Source organism: Pleurodeles waltl, chromosome 12 (genome assembly GCF_031143425.1).
Source record: "Pleurodeles waltl isolate 20211129_DDA chromosome 12, aPleWal1.hap1.20221129, whole genome shotgun sequence".
NCBI classification, from domain to species: Eukaryota; Metazoa; Chordata; class Amphibia; order Caudata; family Salamandridae; genus Pleurodeles; species Pleurodeles waltl.
The window spans coordinates 19,617,177-19,635,090 of NC_090451.1; the positions used below are offsets into that span (position 1 = coordinate 19,617,177).

General features: G+C 54.3%; 1 protein-coding gene across 2 annotated transcripts in view; it reads left to right on the plus strand.

Moving 5' to 3' along the window:
- SBNO2 (strawberry notch homolog 2) overlaps positions 1-17,914 on the plus strand; it is a 542,051-nt gene that overhangs the window by 12,984 nt on the left and 511,153 nt on the right. For both annotated transcript variants that reach the window (XM_069216340.1, XM_069216341.1), the window contains exon 2: positions 4,094-4,185. In XM_069216340.1, coding sequence (XP_069072441.1) covers positions 4,094-4,185 — 92 coding nt within the window. The remainder of the gene's footprint in view (positions 1-4,093; positions 4,186-17,914) is intronic.

Below are 17,914 nucleotides of genomic sequence, written 5' to 3' on the forward strand. Positions count from 1 at the left end.
TCACTCTCATTTCATCAGTCCATAAAACCTTAGAAAAATCAGTCTTGAGATATTTCTTGGCCCAGTCTTGACGTTTCAGCTTGTGTGTCTTGTTCAGTGGTGGTCGTCTTTCAGCCTTTCTTACCTTGGCCATGTCTCTGAGTATTGCACACCTTGTGCTTTTGGGCACTCCAGTGATGTTGCAGCTCTGAAATATAGCCAAACTGGTGGCAAGTGGCATCGTGGCAGCTGCACGCTTGACTTTTCTCAGTTCATGGGCAGTTATTTTGCGCCTTGGTTTTTCCACACGCTTCTTGCGACCCTGTTGACTATTTTGAATGAAACGCTTGATTGTTCGATGATCACGCTTCAGAAGCTTTGCAATTTTAAGAGTGCTGCATCCCTCTGCAAGATATCTCACTATTTTTGACTTTTCTGAGCCTGTCAAGTCCTTCTTTTGACCCATTTTGCCAAAGGAAAGGAAGTTGCCTAATAATTATGCACACCTGATATAGGGTGTTGATGTCATTAGACCACACCCCTTCTCATTACAGAGATGCACATCACCTAATATGCTTAATTGGTAGTAGGCTTTCGAGCCTATACAGCTTGGAGTAAGACAACATGCATAATGAGGATGATGTGGTCAAAATACTCATTTGCCTAATAATTCTGCACTCCCTGTACATGGAGGAGGCTGTCCACACGCAGTCTGCATGGAGGAGGCTGTCCACACGCAGTCTGCATGGAGGAGGCTGTCCACACGCAGTCTGCATGGAGGAGGCTGTCCACACGCAGTCTGCTTGGAGGAGCCTGTCCACACGCAGTCTGCATCGAGAGGGTAGGCCGCATGCAGTCTGCATGGAGGGGATCGGCCACATGCAGCCTGCATAGAGAGAGTAGACTACACTCAATCTGCATGAAGGGGATTAGGGGATTAGCGGCCTGCATGGTAAGGGTAAGTCCCACATAGTCTGCATGGAGGGGATCGGTCACATGCGTCCTGCATGGAGATTGTAGGCTGCATGCAGTCTGCATGGAGGGGATCAGCCACATGCGGCCTGCAAGAGAGCATAGGCCGTACACAGTCTGCATGGAGGGGATCGGAAACATGCAGCCTGCAAGAGAGCGCAGGTCGCACACAGTCTGCATGGAGGGGCCCGGGTCATTCATAAAAACCTATGTTCTCTCACTAGGACTTCACTAAGCTGTTCCTTGTCAGAGAGGTTGGAGGAGGCGGAGAAACATTCACCTCACTGAGCTTGGCTGTTGTACTGATGGGGAAAAGAGGGTTGTAGATTGTCCAAAGTGCATTACTCGACCATGGGCAAGGTCTTTCCAGGTTGCCAGCAATGCTTCCTTCCCTGATAATCATGCTAAAATAACTTCCCACCTGTGGAAAATCTTTTGAAACCCTCATGATTTCCCTGCGTCCTTCTTGTTTGAGCACACGCTAGTAGGAGGGAACCCCCACAATGCTCTGCCTACCAGGAGCGTTTTAGTTCATATTTCTCTCCTCACTGTATGAGGTTGTCGGAACACTAGCCTTTCTGAAATGTTCACATTTCTATGATTTTTTCAGTGGCTTTATTCATCTTGCAGGTTTCTTGAATGTCAGGGTTTCCTCCTTGAGATACCTTCTTTTCCATCTGTTTTTTTATGTGGATGGACTTTCCGACAGGAAACCCTCTGTCCACAAAAGTTTAAAGTAGGTGGCAAACTTGAGTTTTGTTATCAACAGGGCTTTCTGCGTCTTGGGAACTAGCCTCCCAAAATTGCGTATATTTGTCAAACAGCATTATCCGCAGACCTTCCCAAGCAGAATGTAGCGTTCCAACCACGTTGGGAAAGACCTTTAAGGTGTGATGCTGTCGAGCCCTGCCTGGTCTGCCTGTCACAAAACTTTATAGGCTGGCGATTGAAGGAACATTCAGTGAAATCCTTCTGGTAAGCATTGCCTGACTCAGGACGTCTCCGCTTAATATATCCTCTTCTGAGTCCTGCCCATCAGGGATTATTGGAAGCTGATGATTGAGGGAGCATTCAATGAAAGCCTCTCTAGAACATTCCCAGTCTCTGGACCTCCCTGCTTGATGATATATCTTCTCCTGAGTCCCGCCCATCAGGGAGCACTGGAGGTCGATGACTGAGGAAGCCTTCAGATAAAGTCTTCAGTTGAACTTTGCCTGTCTCAGGACCTGCTCATCAGGCAGCATTGGAGGACAATTTAGAATTAAATCTTTCTGTTTAACATTGTGTGTCATAGGCAAGATGATGATATATCTTCTTCTCCTGAGTCCCGTCCGTCAGGGAGCATTGGAGGTGGATGGGTGAGGAAGCCTCAGTGAAAGCTTGCTGTTGAGCATTGTCTGTCTCAGGACGTCTCCACTTGATGATATATCCTCTTCTTCCGAGTCCTGCCCATCAGGGACTATTGGAGGATGACGTTTGAGGGAGCTCTCAGTAAAAGCCTTAGTTGAATATTGCCTGTCTCCGAATCTGACCATCGTTGGCTGTTGGAGACCAGTGAGTGAGGAAGCCTTCAGTGAAAGCCTCGGTTAAACGTTGCCTGTCTCAGGATAGCTCCATTTGACGATAATTCATCATCTCCTGAGTTCTACCCATCATGAAGCACCGAAGGGCATTGATTGAGGGAACCTTGAATAAGACTTCAGTGGAACATAAGTGCATGTTGCAGATCTCTCTCCGCCTGATGACGTGTCCTTTGCTGGTGAGCATTTGCAGCATCTGCTTCTGTGTTCTGCTTATTGTTGCAATTAGCCACAATTTATTGTTGGTCTCCTTTTATAACTCTGGATTAGTCTCCAGTGGAAGAATGTATTCCGCTCTGTGGGCTCCCCGGACTCCCCCATGAGCAGGCGCATGGATAGCTCCCTCCTGATGCTGCGCCAGGGGTTAGAAGAGGAGCCACTGATCGGCCACTGGCAGGCTTTATCCCTGCGGCTGTGGTGTGGTGTCAGGACACCATCTGTAGGTTTCACCACCACACATTAATGGCCTGGAAGTCCACAGTCTTGGATCTGCAGTGCTCAAGCACATGTTGGTTGTGGTGCCGATAGTCCCACTCATATCTACTTTGTAGGGAGACAGTAAGGTATGAGGTCACAACCCCGTCTAACTAACCCACGCTCTCTCAAGGTGAGAATCCACAGCTCAGTTCCATCCAGCGCCTGGCACAACAGGGACCAGGCCCCCATGAGGTGGGTGTCCTTTTGAAAGGATCAGAACCTAGAGGGGATCCTGGGAGGAGAGGGGTCCCCTGCTCACCTGTAACAAACAGTGCAGCAATACTTTCCAGGCAGGACGATCCAGAACATGAGAAGTTAGAGAGGCTCCATGATTCACTTGAGTAATCGGCTTACCTGTAAGATTACCTCTCCTGTCACCTATTCTTGCCAGACTCTGTAGCGTCATCATCCCATGTTTCCAGAAACAGGCAATATGAAGAAAGATTGAAAATACTAGAATTTAGAGATAATCTCTCCCTTCTCTGGAGTAATCTGCTGACCTGTAAAAATAGATCTCCTCTACAGCTGTCCTTTCCAGACTCACGTGTATGGCATCATCCCATATTTTCAGAAATGTGCAAAGTAAATAAATATTAAAAATATGAGGACTTGGATAGGATTTTATGCTGGAGTAGAATGATCTACTTAACTGTAACAATACCTCTCCACTGCGACTGTCCGTTCCAGACTCGCAAATGTCATCGTCCAATTTTTTCAGGCATAGCCAATGTCAAAATATGAAGTTGGATGGCTCCCATGGAGCAGAGCATGGCGGGAGCTTCCTGTCTCATCAGGGCTTAGCATTTTAAAAGGGAGAAGGAGGGTGTCTCGGAACGCCTGATGAATTTAAGAGTGTGTTAAACAAGTACTGTGATTTCTTCCCGGACAGCGCAGAATAGTTCTAAGCACGTGAACCTATAGCAGTGCCTGGGAACAAACTATTACTACAGGTGAGTAACTTTTCCTTCTGAGGTGTGAGTTCAGAAGTGTGAAGCAAGTTTTGGAGGGATGGGGGCGGAGGACAAGATTGGCGGTTTGATGGCCGTGGGCTGCTGTTGTCTTACCTTCCTTTGCTGTGCTTTCAGAGCCCGATGCTGTCTCCCAGTGTGTGGAATCACCTCCCATTCTCCACCCCTTCCTCCTACATGCCTCATGCACCTTTTGCAAGTGAAAACCAGTAAGTTGCTCTGCTTTTCTCTATTTTGATTTTTGTTTTATCCTTTGCTTATGGTTTGTGACTCCTTTATTGCCGCCCTCCATCCCTTGCTTTTGTGGTGTGTGCTTCAGGGGGTGAGCGGATCCCCACACACCTCTGGTTGGCGCGTCTTGCGCTGTGTGGGGATCTGCTGCGCGTTCTCCTGATTGCCATCTGCTGTAAATACTGTGAGGACAGCTTTCTGCTTATAAAGATACCCTCTGCAGGTCATCTGGGCTTTGGGAGGTTTGAAGGTTTCATCTTTATCTGTGGAGGCCGGAATAGTTCTCCAGGCTTGTGTGCCTCATACATGTGCAGAGAGGCTGGATGACACAGTTGGTAGACATGGACTAAGGAGGATGCCACCTCTGGGGAGTTTCCCCAATGACCCAGGCGATCACTTTCAGATTACCTTACGTTTGAAGCCTCCATACATTGTGTTGATGTTTCTCTCTCAAAGGTAGGTGGAATGCATGCATTGCCAAGGCGGACATATTGTGAATAAAAAGTATGTTAAAGTGTAGCTGCAGGAGCTACTGATCACAAACGCACACACGTGTGGACCTGCATTAACCGCGCTCACGTAGCCCGGTCATGGCATAAACATGTGCACAGTAGTTTTCGGATCCACCGCTGCCATGTTTGGAAGGGAGCCCCCCTTCTCTGCTTGCAGCAGTGGGTACATCTACTGGCAGAGCAGCGGCAACTCTAGAAAAGCAAAGCTTATCCATTGGATTTTCCGAATCTTTGGTCACCAGCGCCTCACGGAGCCTCATAGATGTGTGTGGCGCATAACGACCACAGGCCAGAGGTTGAGGTGGCATTACCTGACCAGAGGCATAGATCCATGAACAGAGGCACACAAGGGCGTCCGTGCACACCCCTGCTCACTCTGCTGCCCGAAGCGCACTTTGTTGCACAGCAGGGAAACGAGTGTAGCCCACTGCATCTGACAGCTTCCATGGCCAGTGTCAGGCCAGTCCTCGGGGCCATCGTGCGTCCTTGCAGGAAGCATTGCTGCTCCCTTATCACGGCAAGTTCGCTCCATTACTAGGCGCCTCCTCTTTCCTCTCTCAGGTTTGTGGTAGCGAAGGCCAACAGTCGACGTTAGCTTCTAGAGGGTGGTGTGGAGTAGAACAAGTAGCATGTGCGTCTCTCACAATAAAAATAATGTCCAAGCACTTGTATTCTTGTAACTGAAAGACGCTGGACTGCTATTCATTTCAAGATGATATACTCGGTAAATTTAAGGCATTATGTGGCAGTGCAATACTCCTTCCACACTTCGATATACTCCATATCGCTCCTGTGTCTGAAAGAGAGAGGTGACCGTGCAAGAAAGGAGTCCGTTTCATTTCTTTTGAGACTGCAGGAGACTACAGCCCAGAGGAACACAGGTAAGGTGCACAGACTAGGTCTCGAGTGAGCTCTCCTCAGTAGTGACTGTGGTTGTTGCTGCTAATCCAACTTGGTTTGTCTTTCTGTAACCAGTTGGCCTGCCTCCTTGGTGAAAGGAGGTAGGCCCTTGTGATTCTGGCTTTGTGACACGAGGGCCACCTTGGGCAGCCTTCATGGATGGTGTGAGCACTTCTTGCATGCTCTGCTTGGGAACGATCGCTGATGGTCCATGGCTGGACTCCCCTAGAGTCGCCAGTCTCTGCCATGATTGACAGCACTGTGGGAAGCCACAATGTCCTCTCTGGCTTCATGCGGCCTTGGAAGGAGGTTGGTGGATCGTGGCCAGCTGGTGGCTCACTGTCGGCTGCTTTAGTTATGGTGCAGGGGAGCAGCTACAATGAAAACTGAGTTCCACCCACTGGGCTCATGGCTGAGATGGTTCGCTGCGGTTGGCCTCAGGGCAGGCACAGGTGCATGGTCCCACCATGGATGTTGGGACACCAAGGAGGGCCTATGACGGGGTCTCACATGCCAGCTTTGCATTCCTTGAAAAGATCAGCTTCTTTGCATCAGGCTGGGCAGCCATGCCAGTACTTTTGTCTTGGGCAGATTTGGGGACCGTTTAGTGGCTCATAGCATTGCAGGGCACAGCTCAAGCGTGGGGTCTGTCTTTGCACTTGCAGTTTTTCTGCACTCCAAGAAGCCTACCTCCTTTTCCCTGAGACACCAATGGCGAACAACACATTTCACATGTCTTAGGACGCATACGTTGACTGGTAGGGAGATTGTTAATAATGTTTAAAGAACTGGGCATTATTCGTAAGACACATTCAGTCATTGGTATGGTCTTTGTGGTGAACCCTTTCGGGTCCTTTCTTTGCAAATAGTAGCTTGATGCAGGTCTCTCTGTTGACGAAAGTGTGAACAGTGTGCTTGCTGTCCCTCTACTCCTGAGCCAGGGTCCTCTAGACCTGCCAGGTGCTCTCATGTCTGCCAGTAGTGCAACCAGTCTGTCTATCTGAATCAGTTCCACTCCTGGCCATCGCAGCCCCGTCGCAGTTACACTCAGTGACTTGCCAGAACCTGTACCTCGCATAAAGTACGGGTGTTTCTTAGACCTGACAGCCTTAGGGTGGTCTTCCCCCAACTTTGTGCCTGCCTCCCTCCATTTTTCTGGTTTTAGGACACTTTACCACTGCTGACCAGTGATAAACTACATTTTCTCTCTCCCCTAAACATGGTAACATTGGCTCCTACCCAATTGACATATTTAATTTACCTGCAAGTCCCTAGTAAAGTGCACTAGAAATGCCCAGGGCCTGTACATTAAATGCTACTGGTGGGCCTGCAGCACTGGTTGTGCCACCCACATTAGTAGCCCCATAACCATTTCCCAGGCCTGCCACTGCAAGGCCTGTGTGTGCCGTTTCACTGCCACTTCGACTTGGCATTTAAAACTACTTCCCAAGTCTTAAACTTCTTGTTTTCTGCATATATCATCCCTAAAGTAGGCCCTAGGTAACCCATAGGGCAGGGTGCTATATAGGTAGAAGGCAGGACATGTACGTATGTGTTTTACATGTCCTGGTAATGGAAAAACTCACAAATTCGGTTTCCACTACTGAGACCTGCTCCTCTCGTAGACTAGCATCACAACTGCCCTCGTATACATTTAAGTGGTAGATTCTGATCTGGAAAGAGTAACCCTGTCATGTTTAGTATGGCCAGAATGGTACTAGAAAATCCTACCTACTGGTGAAGTTGAATTTAACATTACTATTTAAGAAATACCACTTTTAGAAAGGAGGCATTTCCCTGCACTTACTGCCTTCTGTGCCTTACAGTCTGTCTCCCATCCACATCTAGGTGGGTTGACAGTTCCCCTTGTGCGTTACACCCAGACCCCAGCTTTACTGCACAGAGGGTGCAGCGCCCCAGCTTTACTGCACGGAGGGTGCGGCGCCCCAGCTTTACTGCACAGAGGGTGCGGCGCCCCAGCTTTACTGCACAGAGGGTGCGGCGCCCCAGCTTTACTGCACAGAGGGTGCGGCGCCCCAGCTTTACTGCACAGAGGGTGCGGCGCCCCAGCTTTACTGCAGAGAGGGTGCGGCGCCCCAGCTTTACTGCACAGCGGGTGCGGCGCCCCAGCTTTACTGCACAGGGGGTGCGGCGCCCCAGCTTTACTGCACAGGGGGTGCGGCGTCCCAGCTTTACTGCACAGGGGGTGCGGCGCCCCAGCTTTACTGCACAGGGGGTGCGGCGCCCCAGCTTTACTGCACAGCGGTTGCGGCGCCCCAGCTTTACTGCACAGCGGGTGCGGCGCCCCAGCTTTACTGCACAGGGGGTGCGGCGTCCCAGCTTTACTGCACAGAGGGTGCAGTGTCCCAGCTTTACTGCACAGAGGGTGCAGTGCCACACTTTACTGCACAGAGGGTGCAGTGCCACGCTTTACTGCACAGAGGGCGCGGCGCCCCATCTTTACTGCACAGAGAGCGCGGCACCCCAGCTTTACTGCACGGAGGGTGCAATGCCTGACCTTACTGCACAGAGGGTGCACCGCCACAGCTTTACTGCACAGAGGGTGCAGTGCCTGACCTTACTGCACGGAGGGTGCAGTGCCCCAGCTTTACTGCACAGAGGGTGCAGTGCCTCACCTTACTGCACAGAGGGTGCACCGCCACAGCTCAATGTCCAGAGGGAAGTGTCCCTGCCTTCTGTCCAGTGCATTTACAGTTCTGCGCATTATAGCTTCAAGTTTTCAACCCTCTTTCTGATGGTGGCTCAGTCATGTCAGAACCTTTTCAGAGGCCAGGCTTTTTCTGTGGTCCAGGGTAGTTCAAAATGCATCAAACTAATTCCTGGCCAGCACAGAGTGTGACAGCACAGACTCTCAGGCTGCCAGTGAGGACATATATATGTGTTTCCAGACTCCTATGCAAACAGTTTGAAGCTGCACTGTTCCTCTGCTTGAGAACTTCAGGACCCATTGTCCTATGATGTTTGTCACTAAACACTGCTAGTGCATAGGACCCTCTCCACCCCAGGCCTCCGTGCTGTTTGTCACTACTCACAGCCAGTGCATGGGACCCTCTGGACCCCAGGCCTCCGTGCCGTTTGTCACTACTCACTGCCAGTGCATGGGACCCTCTGGACCCCAGGCCTCTGTGGTGTTTGTCACTAATCATTGCCAGTGCATGGGACCCTCTCCACCCCATGCGTTGGATACTCTTTACTAGCGCAGAGTCTCTGTGTTTGTAAACCTCTGGACCCCAGGCCTCTGTGATGTTTGTCACTACTCACTGCCAGTGCATGGGACCCTCTCCACCCCAGGCCTCCGTGCTGTTTGTCACTACTCACTGCCAGTGCATGGGACCCTCCGGACGCCAGGCCTCTGTGGTGTTTGTCACTACTCATTGCCAGTGCATAGGACCCTCTCCACCCCAGGCCTCCGTGCTGTTTGTCACTACTCACAGCCAGTGCATGGGACCCTCTGGACCCCAGGCCTCCGTGCCGTTTGTCACTACTCACTGCCAGGGCATGGGACCCTCTGGACCCCAGGCCTCTGTGGTGTTTGTCACTACTCATTGCCAGTGCCTGGGACCCTCTCCACCCCATGCGTTGGATACTCTTTACTGGTGCAGAGTCTCTGTGTTTGTAAACCTCTGGACCCCAGGCCTCTGTGATGTTTGTCACTACTCACTGCCAGTGCATGGGACCCTCTCCACCCCAGGCCTCCGTGCTGTTTGTCACTACTCACTGCCAGTGCATGGGACCCTCTGGACCCCAGGCCTCTGTGGTGTTTGTCACTACTCATTGCCAGTGCATGGGACCCTCTCCACCCCATGCGTTGGATACTCTTTACTGGTGCAGAGTCTCTGTGTTTGTAAACCTCTGGACCCCAGGCCTCCGTGCCGTTTGTCACTACTCACTGCCAGTGCATGGGACCCTCTCCACCCCAGGCCTCCGTGCTGGTTGTCACTACTCACTGCCAGTGCATGAGGCCTCCGGGCTGTTTGTCACTACACACTGCAGTGCTTGGGACCCTCTGGACCCCAGGCCTCCGGGCTGTTTGTCACTACTCATTGCCAGTGCATAGGACCGTCTGGACCCCAGGCCTCCATGCCGTTTGTCACTACTCACTGCCAGTGCATAGGAACCTCTCCACCCCATGCATTGGATACTGCTTACTGGTGCAGAGTCTCTGTGTTTGTAAACCTCTGGACCCCAGGCCTCTGTGCCGTTTGTCACTACTCACTGCCAGTGCATGGGACACTCTCCACCCCAGGCCTCCGTGCCGTTTGTCACTATTCACTGCCAGTGCATAGGACCCTCTCCACCCCAGGCCTCCGTGCTGTTTGTCACTACTCATTGCCAGTGCATAGGACCCTCTGGACCCCAGGCCTCCGTGCCGTTTGTCACTACTCACTGCCAGTGCATATGACCCTCTCCACCCCAGGCCTCCGTGCCGTTTGTCACTACTCACTGCCAGTGCATGCGACACTCTCCACCCCAGGCCTCCGTGCTGGTTGTTACTACTCACTGCCAGTGCATGGGACCCTCTGGACCCCAGGCCTCTGTGCTGTTTGTCACTACTCACTGCCAGTGCATTGGCCCCTCTCCACCCCAGGCCTCCGTGCTGTTTGTCACTACTCACTGCCAGTGCATAGGACCCTCTGGACCCCAGGCCTCCGTGCTGTTTGTCACTACTCATTGCCAGTGCATAGGACCCTCTGGACCCCAGGCCTCTGTGCCTTTTGTCACTACTCACTGCCAGTGCATGGGACCCTCCGGACCCCAGGCCTCCGTGCTGTTTGTCACTACTCATTGCCAGTGCATAGGACCCTCTGGACCCCAGGCCTCCGTGCTGTTTGTCACTACTCACTGCCAGTGCATGGGACCCTCTGGACCCCAGGTCTCCGTGATGTTTGTCACTACTCACTGCCAGTGCATGGGACCCTCTGGACGCCAGGCCTCTGTGGTGTTTGTCACTACTCATTGCCAGTGCATAGGACCCTCTCCACCCCAGGCCTCCGTGCTGTTTGTCACTACTCATTGCCAGTGCATAGGACCCTCTGGACCCCAGGCCTCTGTGCCTTTTGTCACTACTCACTGCCAGTGCATGGGACCCTCCGGACCCCAGGCCTCCGTGCTGTTTGTCACTACTCACTGCCAGTGCATGGGACCCTCTCCACCCCAGGCCTCCGTGCTGTTTGTCACTACTCATTGCCAGTGCATAGGACCCTCTGGACCCCAGGCCTCCGTGCTGTTTGTCACTACTCATTGCCAGTGCATAGGACCCTCTGGACCCCAGGCCTCTGTGCCTTTTGTCACTACTCACTGCCAGTGCATGGGACCCTCCGGACCCCAGGTCTCCGTGATGTTTGTCACTACTCACTGCCAGTGCATGGGACCCTCTGGACGCCAGGCCTCTGTGATGTTTGTCACTACTCACTGCCAGTGCATAGGACACTCTGGACCCCAGGTCTCTGTGCCGTTTGTCACTACTCATTGCCAGTGCAAGGGACCCTCTCCACCCCAGGCCTTCGTGCTGTTTGTCACTTCTCACTGCCAGTGCTTGGGACACTCCGGACCCCAGGCCTCCGTGCCGTTTGTCACTACTCATTGCAAGTGCATGGGACCCTCTCCACCCCATGCGTTGGATACTGTTTACTGGTGCAGAGTCTCTGTGTTTGTAAACCTCTGGACGTCAGTCCTCTGTGCTGTTTGTCACTACTCATTGCCAGTGCAAGGGACCCTCTCCACCCCAGGCCTCTGTGCTGTTTGTCACTACTCATTGCCAGTGCATAGGACCCTCTGGACCCCAGGCCTCCGTGCCGTTTGTCACTACTCACTGCCAGTGCATATGACCCTCTCCACCACAGGCCTCCGTGCCGTTTTTCACTACTCACTGCCAGTGCATTGGCCCCTCTCCACCCCAGGCCTCCGTGCCAGTTGTCACTACTCACTGCCAGTGCATAGGACCCTCTCCACTGCAGGCCTCCGTGCTGTTTGTCACTACTCATTGCCAGTGCATGGGACCCTCCGGACCCCAGGTCTCCGTGATGTTTGTCACTACTCACTGCCAGTGCATGGGACCCTCTGGACGCCAGGCCTCTGTGGTGTTTGTCACTACTCATTGCCAGTGCATAGGACCCTCTGGACCCCAGGCCTCTGTGCCTTTTGTCACTACTCACTGCCAGTGCATGGGACCCTCCGGACCCCAGGCCTCCGTGCTGTTTTTCACTACTCACTGCCAGTGCATGGGACCCTCTCCACCCCAGGCCTCCGTGCCGTTTGTCACTACTCACTGCCAGTGCATGCGACACTCTCCACCCCAGGCCTCCGTGCTGCTTGTTACTACTCACTGCCAGTGCATGGGACCCTCTGGACCCCAGGCCTCTTTGCTGTTTGTCACTACTCACTGCCAGTGCATGGGACCCTCTGGACCCCAGGTCTCCTTGATGTTTGTCACTACTCACTGCCAGTGCATGGGACCCTCTGGACGCCAGGCCTCTGTGGTGTTTGTCACTACTCATTGCCAGTGCATAGGACCCTCTGGACCCCAGGCCTCTGTGCCTTTTGTCACTACTCACTGCCAGTGCATGGGACCCTCCGGACCCCAGGCCTCCGTGCTGTTTGTCACTACTCACTGCCAGTGCGTGGGACCCTCTCCACCCCAGGCCTCCGTGCTGTTTGTCACTACTCATTGCCAGTGCATAGGACCCTCTCCACCCCAGGCCTCCGTGCTGTTTGTCACTACTCATTGCCAGTGCATAGGACCCTCTCCACCCCAGGCCTCCGTGCTGTTTGTCACTACTCATTGCCAGTGCATAGGACCCTCTGGACCCCAGGCCTCTGTGCCTTTTGTCACTACTCACTGCCAGTGCATGGGACCCTCCGGACCCCAGGCCTCCGTGCTGTTTGTCACTACTCACTGCCAGTGCATGGGACCCTCTCCACCCCAGGCCTCCGTGCTGTTTGTCACTACTCACTGCCAGTGCATAGGACCGTCTGGACCCCAGGCCTCCATGCCGTTTGTCACTACTCACTGCCAGTGCATAGGAACCTCTCCACCCCATGCATTGGATACTGCTTACTGGTGCAGAGTCTCTGTGTTTGTAAACCTCTGGACCCCAGGCCTCCGTGCTGTTTGTCACTACTCACTACTCACTGCCAGTGCATGGGACCCTCTGGACGCCAGGCCTCTGTGGTGTTTGTCACTACTCATTGCCAGTGCATAGGACCCTCTGGACCCCAGGCCTCTGTGCCTTTTGTCACTACTCACTGCCAGTGCATGGGACCCTCCGGACCCCAGGCCTCCGTGCTGTTTGTCACTACTCACTGCCAGTGCATGGGACCCTCTCCACCCCAGGCCTCCGTGCTGTTTGTCACTACTCACTGCCAGTGCATGGGACCCTCTCCACCCCAGGCCTCCGTGCTGTTTGTCACTACTCATTGCCAGTGCATAGGACCCTCTGGACCCCAGGTCTCCGTGATGTTTGTCACTACTCACTGCCAGTGCATGGGACCCTCCGGACGCCAGGCCTCTGTGATGTTTGTCACTACTCACTGCCAGTGCATAGGACCCTCTGGACCCCAGGTCTCCGTGCCGTTTGTCACTACTCATTGCCAGTGCAAGGGACCCTCTCCACCCCAGGCCTCCGTGCTGTTTGTCACTACTCACTGCAAGTGCATAGGACCCTTTGGACCCCAGGCCTCCATGCCGTTTGTCACTACTCATTACCAGTGCATGGGACCCTCTCCACCCCATGCGTTGGATACTGTTTACTGGTGCAGAGTCTCTGTGTTTGTAAACCTCTGGACCCCAGTCCTCTGTGCTGTTTGTCACTACTCATTGCCAGTGCATATGACCCTCTCCACCCCAGGCCTCCGTGCCGTTTGTCACTACTCACTGCCAGTGCATGCGACACTCTCCACCCCAGGCCTCCGTGCTGGTTGTTACTACTCACTGCCAGTGCATGGGACCCTCTGGACCCCAGGCCTCTGTGCTGTTTGTCACTACTCACTGCCAGTGCATTGGCCCCTCTCCACCCCAGGCCTCCGTGCCAGTTGTCACTACTCACTGCCAGTGCATAGGACCCTCTCCACCGCTGGCCTCCGTGCTGTTTGTCACTACTCATTGCCAGTGCATGGGACCCTCCGGACGCCAGGCCTCTGTGGTGTTTGTCACTACTCATTGCAAGTGCATAGGACCCTCTGGACCCCAGGCCTCTGTGCCTTTTGTCACTACTCACTGCCAGTGGTTGGGACCCTCCGGACCCCAGGCCTCCGTGCTGTTTGTCACTACTCACTGCCAGTGCATGGGACCCTCTCCACCCCAGGCCTCCGTGCTGTTTGTCACTACTCATTGCCAGTGCATAGGACCCTCTCCACCCCAGGCCTCCGTGCTGTTTGTCACTACTCATTGCCAGTGCATAGGACCCTCTGGACCCCAGGCCTCTGTGCCTTTTGTCACTACTCACTGCCAGTGCATGGGACTCTCTCCACCCCAGGCCTCCGTGCTGTTTGTCACTACTCATTGCCAGTGCATAGGACCCTCTGGACCCCAGGCCTCCATGCCGTTTGTCACTACTCATTGCCAGTGCATGGGACCCTCTCCACCCCAGGCCTCCGTGCTGTTTGTCACTACTCACTGCCAGTGCATGGGACCCTCTGGACGCCAGGCCTCCGTGCTGTTTGTCACTACTCATTGCCAGTGCATAGGACCCTCTCCACCCCAGGCCTCCGTGCTGTTTGTCACTACTCATTGCCAGTGCATAGGACCCTCTGGACCCCAGGCCTCTGTGCCTTTTGTCACTACTCACTGCCAGTGCATGGGACCCTCTGGACGCCAGGTCTCTGTGGTGTTTGTCACTACTCATTGCCAGTGCATAGGACCCTCTGGACCCCAGGCCTCTGTGGTGTTTGTCACTACTCACTGCCAGTGCATAAGACCCGCTGGACCCCAGGCCCCCGTGCCGTTTGTCACTACTCACTGCCAGTGCATAGGAACCTCTCCACCCCATGCATTGGATACTGCTTACTGGTGCAGAGTCTCTGTGTTTGTAAACCTCTGGACACCAGGCCTCCGTGCCGTTTGTCACTACTCACTGCCAGTTCATGGGACCCTCTGGACGCCAGGCCTCTGTGGTGTTTGTCACTACTCATTGCCAGTGCATAGGACCCTCTGGACCCCAGGCCTCTGTGCCTTTTGTCACTACTCACTGCCAGTGCATGGGACCCTCCGGACCCCAGGCCTCCGTGCTGTTTGTCACTACTCACTGCCAGTGCATGGGACCCTCTCCACCCCAGGCCTCCGTGCCGTTTGTCACTACTCACTGCCAGTGCATAGGACCCTCTCCACCCCAGGCCTCCGTGCTGTTTGTCACTACTCATTGCCAGTGCATAGGACCCTCTGGACCCCAGGTCTCCGTGATGTTTGTCACTACTCACTGCCAGTGCATGGGACCCTCCGGACGCCAGGCCTCTGTGATGTTTGTCACTACTCACTGCCAGTGCATAGGACCCTCTGGACCCCAGGTCTCCGTGCCGTTTGTCACTACTCATTGCCAGTGCAAGGGACACTCTCCACCCCAGGCCTCCGTGCTGTTTGTCACTACTCACTGCAAGTGCATAGGACCCTCTGGGCCCCAGGCCTCCATGCCGTTTGTCACTACTCATTGCCAGTGCATGGGACCCTCTCCACCCCATGCGTTGGATACTGTTTACTGGTGCAGAGTCTCTGTGTTTGTAAACCTCTGGACCCCAGTCCTCTGTGCTGTTTGTCACTACTCATTGCCAGTACATATGACCCTCTCCACCCCAGGCCTCCGTGCCGTTTGTCGCTACTCACTGCCAGTGCATGCGACACTCTCCACCCCAGGCCTCCGTGCTGGTTGTTACTACTCACTGCCAGTGCATGGGACCCTCTGGACCCCAGGCCTCTGTGCTGTTTGTCACTACTCACTGCCAGTGCATTGGCCCCTTTCCACCCCAGGCCTCCGTGCCAGTTGTCACTACTCACTGCCAGTGCATAGGACCCTCTCCACCGCTGGCCTCCGTGCTGTTTGTCACTACTCATTGCCAGTGCATGGGACCCTCCGGACCCCAGGTCTCCGTGATGTTTGTCACTACTCACTGCCAGTGCATGGGACCCTCTGGACGCCAGGCCTCTGTGGTGTTTCTCTCTACTCATTGCCAGTGCATAGGACCCTCTGGACGCCAGGCCTCTGTGCCTTTTGTCACTACTCACTGCCAGTGCTTGGGACCCTCCGGACCCCAGGCCTCCGTGCTGTTTGTCACTACTCACTGCCAGTGCATGGGACCCGCTCCAACCCAGGCCTCCGTGCTGTTTGTCACTACTCATTGCCAGTGCATAGGACCCTCTGGACCCCAGGCCTCCGTGCTGTTTGTCACTACTCACTGCCAGTGCATGGGACCCTCTGGACCCCAGGTCTCCGTGATGTTTGTCACTACTCACTGCCAGTGCATGGGACCCTCTGGACGCCAGGCCTCTGTGGTGTTTGTCACTACTCATTGCCAGTGCATAGGACCCTCTCCACCCCAGGCCTCCGTGCTGTTTGTCACTACTCATTGCCAGTGCATAGGACCCTCTCCACCCCAGGCCTCCGTGCTGTTTGTCACTACTCATTGCCAGTGCATAGGACCCTCTGGACCCCAGGCCTCTGTGCCTTTTGTCACTACTCACTGCCAGTGCATGGGACCCTCTCCACCCCAGGCCTCCGTGCTGTTTGTCACTACTCATTGCCAGTGCATAGGACCCTCTGGACCCCAGGCCTCCATGCCGTTTGTCACTACTCATTGCCAGTGCATGGGACCCTCTCCACCCCATGCGTTGGATACTGTTTACTGGTGCAGAGTCTCTGTGTTTGTAAACCTCTGGACCCCAGTCCTCTGTGCTGTTTGTCACTACTCATTGCCAGTGCATAGGACCCCAGGCCTCCGTGCTGTTTGTCACTACTCATTGCCAGTGCATAGGACCCTCTGGACCCCAGGTCTCCGTGATGTTTGTCACTACTCACTGCCAGTGCATGGGACCCTCCGGACGCCAGGCCTCTGTGATGTTTGTCACTACTCACTGCCAGTGCATAGGACCCTCTGGACCCCAGGTCTCCGTGCCGTTTGTCACTACTCATTGCCAGTGCAAGGGACCCTCTCCACTCCAGGCCTCCGTGCTGTTTGTCACTACTCACTGCAAGTGCATAGGACGCTTTGGACCCCAGGCCTCCATGCCGTTTGTCACTACTCATTACCAGTGCATGGGACCCTCTCCACCCCATGCGTTGGATACTGTTTACTGGTGCAGAGTCTCTGTGTTTGTAAACCTCTGGACCCCAGTCCTCTGTGCTGTTTGTCACTACTCATTGCCAGTGCATATGACCCTCTCCACCCCAGGCCTCCGTGCCGTTTGTCACTACTCACTGCCAGTGCATGCGACACTCTCCACCCCAGGCCTCCGTGCTGGTTGTTACTACTCACTGCCAGTGCATGGGACCCTCTGGACCCCAGGCCTCTGTGCTGTTTGTCACTACTCACTGCCAGTGCATTGGCCCCTCTCCACCCCAGGCCTCCGTGCCAGTTGTCACTACTCACTGCCAGTGCATAGGACCCTCTCCACCGCTGGCCTCCGTGCTGTTTGTCACTACTCATTGCCAGTGCATGGGACCCTCCGGACCCCAGGTCTCCGTGATGTTTGTCACTACTCACTGCCAGTGCATGGGACCCTCTGGACGCCAGGCCTCTGTGGTGTTTGTCACTACTCATTGCAAGTGCATAGGACCCTCTGGTCCCCAGGCCTCTGTGCCTTTTGTCACTACTCACTGCCAGTGGTTGGGACCCTCCGGACCCCAGGCCTCCGTGCTGTTTGTCACTACTCACTGCCAGTGCATGGGACCCTCTCCACCCCAGGCCTCCGTGCTGTTTGTCACTACTCATTGCCAGTGCATAGGACCCTCTGGACCCCAGGCCTCCGTGCTGTTTGTCACTACTCACTGCCCAGTGCATGGGACCCTCTGGACGCCAGGCCTCTGTGGTGTTTGTCACTACTCATTGCCAGTGCATAGGACCCTCTCCACCCCAGGCCTCCGTGCTGTTTGTCACTACTCATTGCCAGTGCATAGGACCCTCTCCACCCCAGGCCTCCATGCTGTTTGTCACTACTCATTGCCAGTGCATAGGACCCTCTGGACCCCAGGCCTCTGTGCCTTTTGTCACTACTCACTGCCAGTGCATGGGACCCTCTCCACCCCAGGCCTCCGTGCTGTTTGTCACTACTCACTGCCAGTGCATGGGA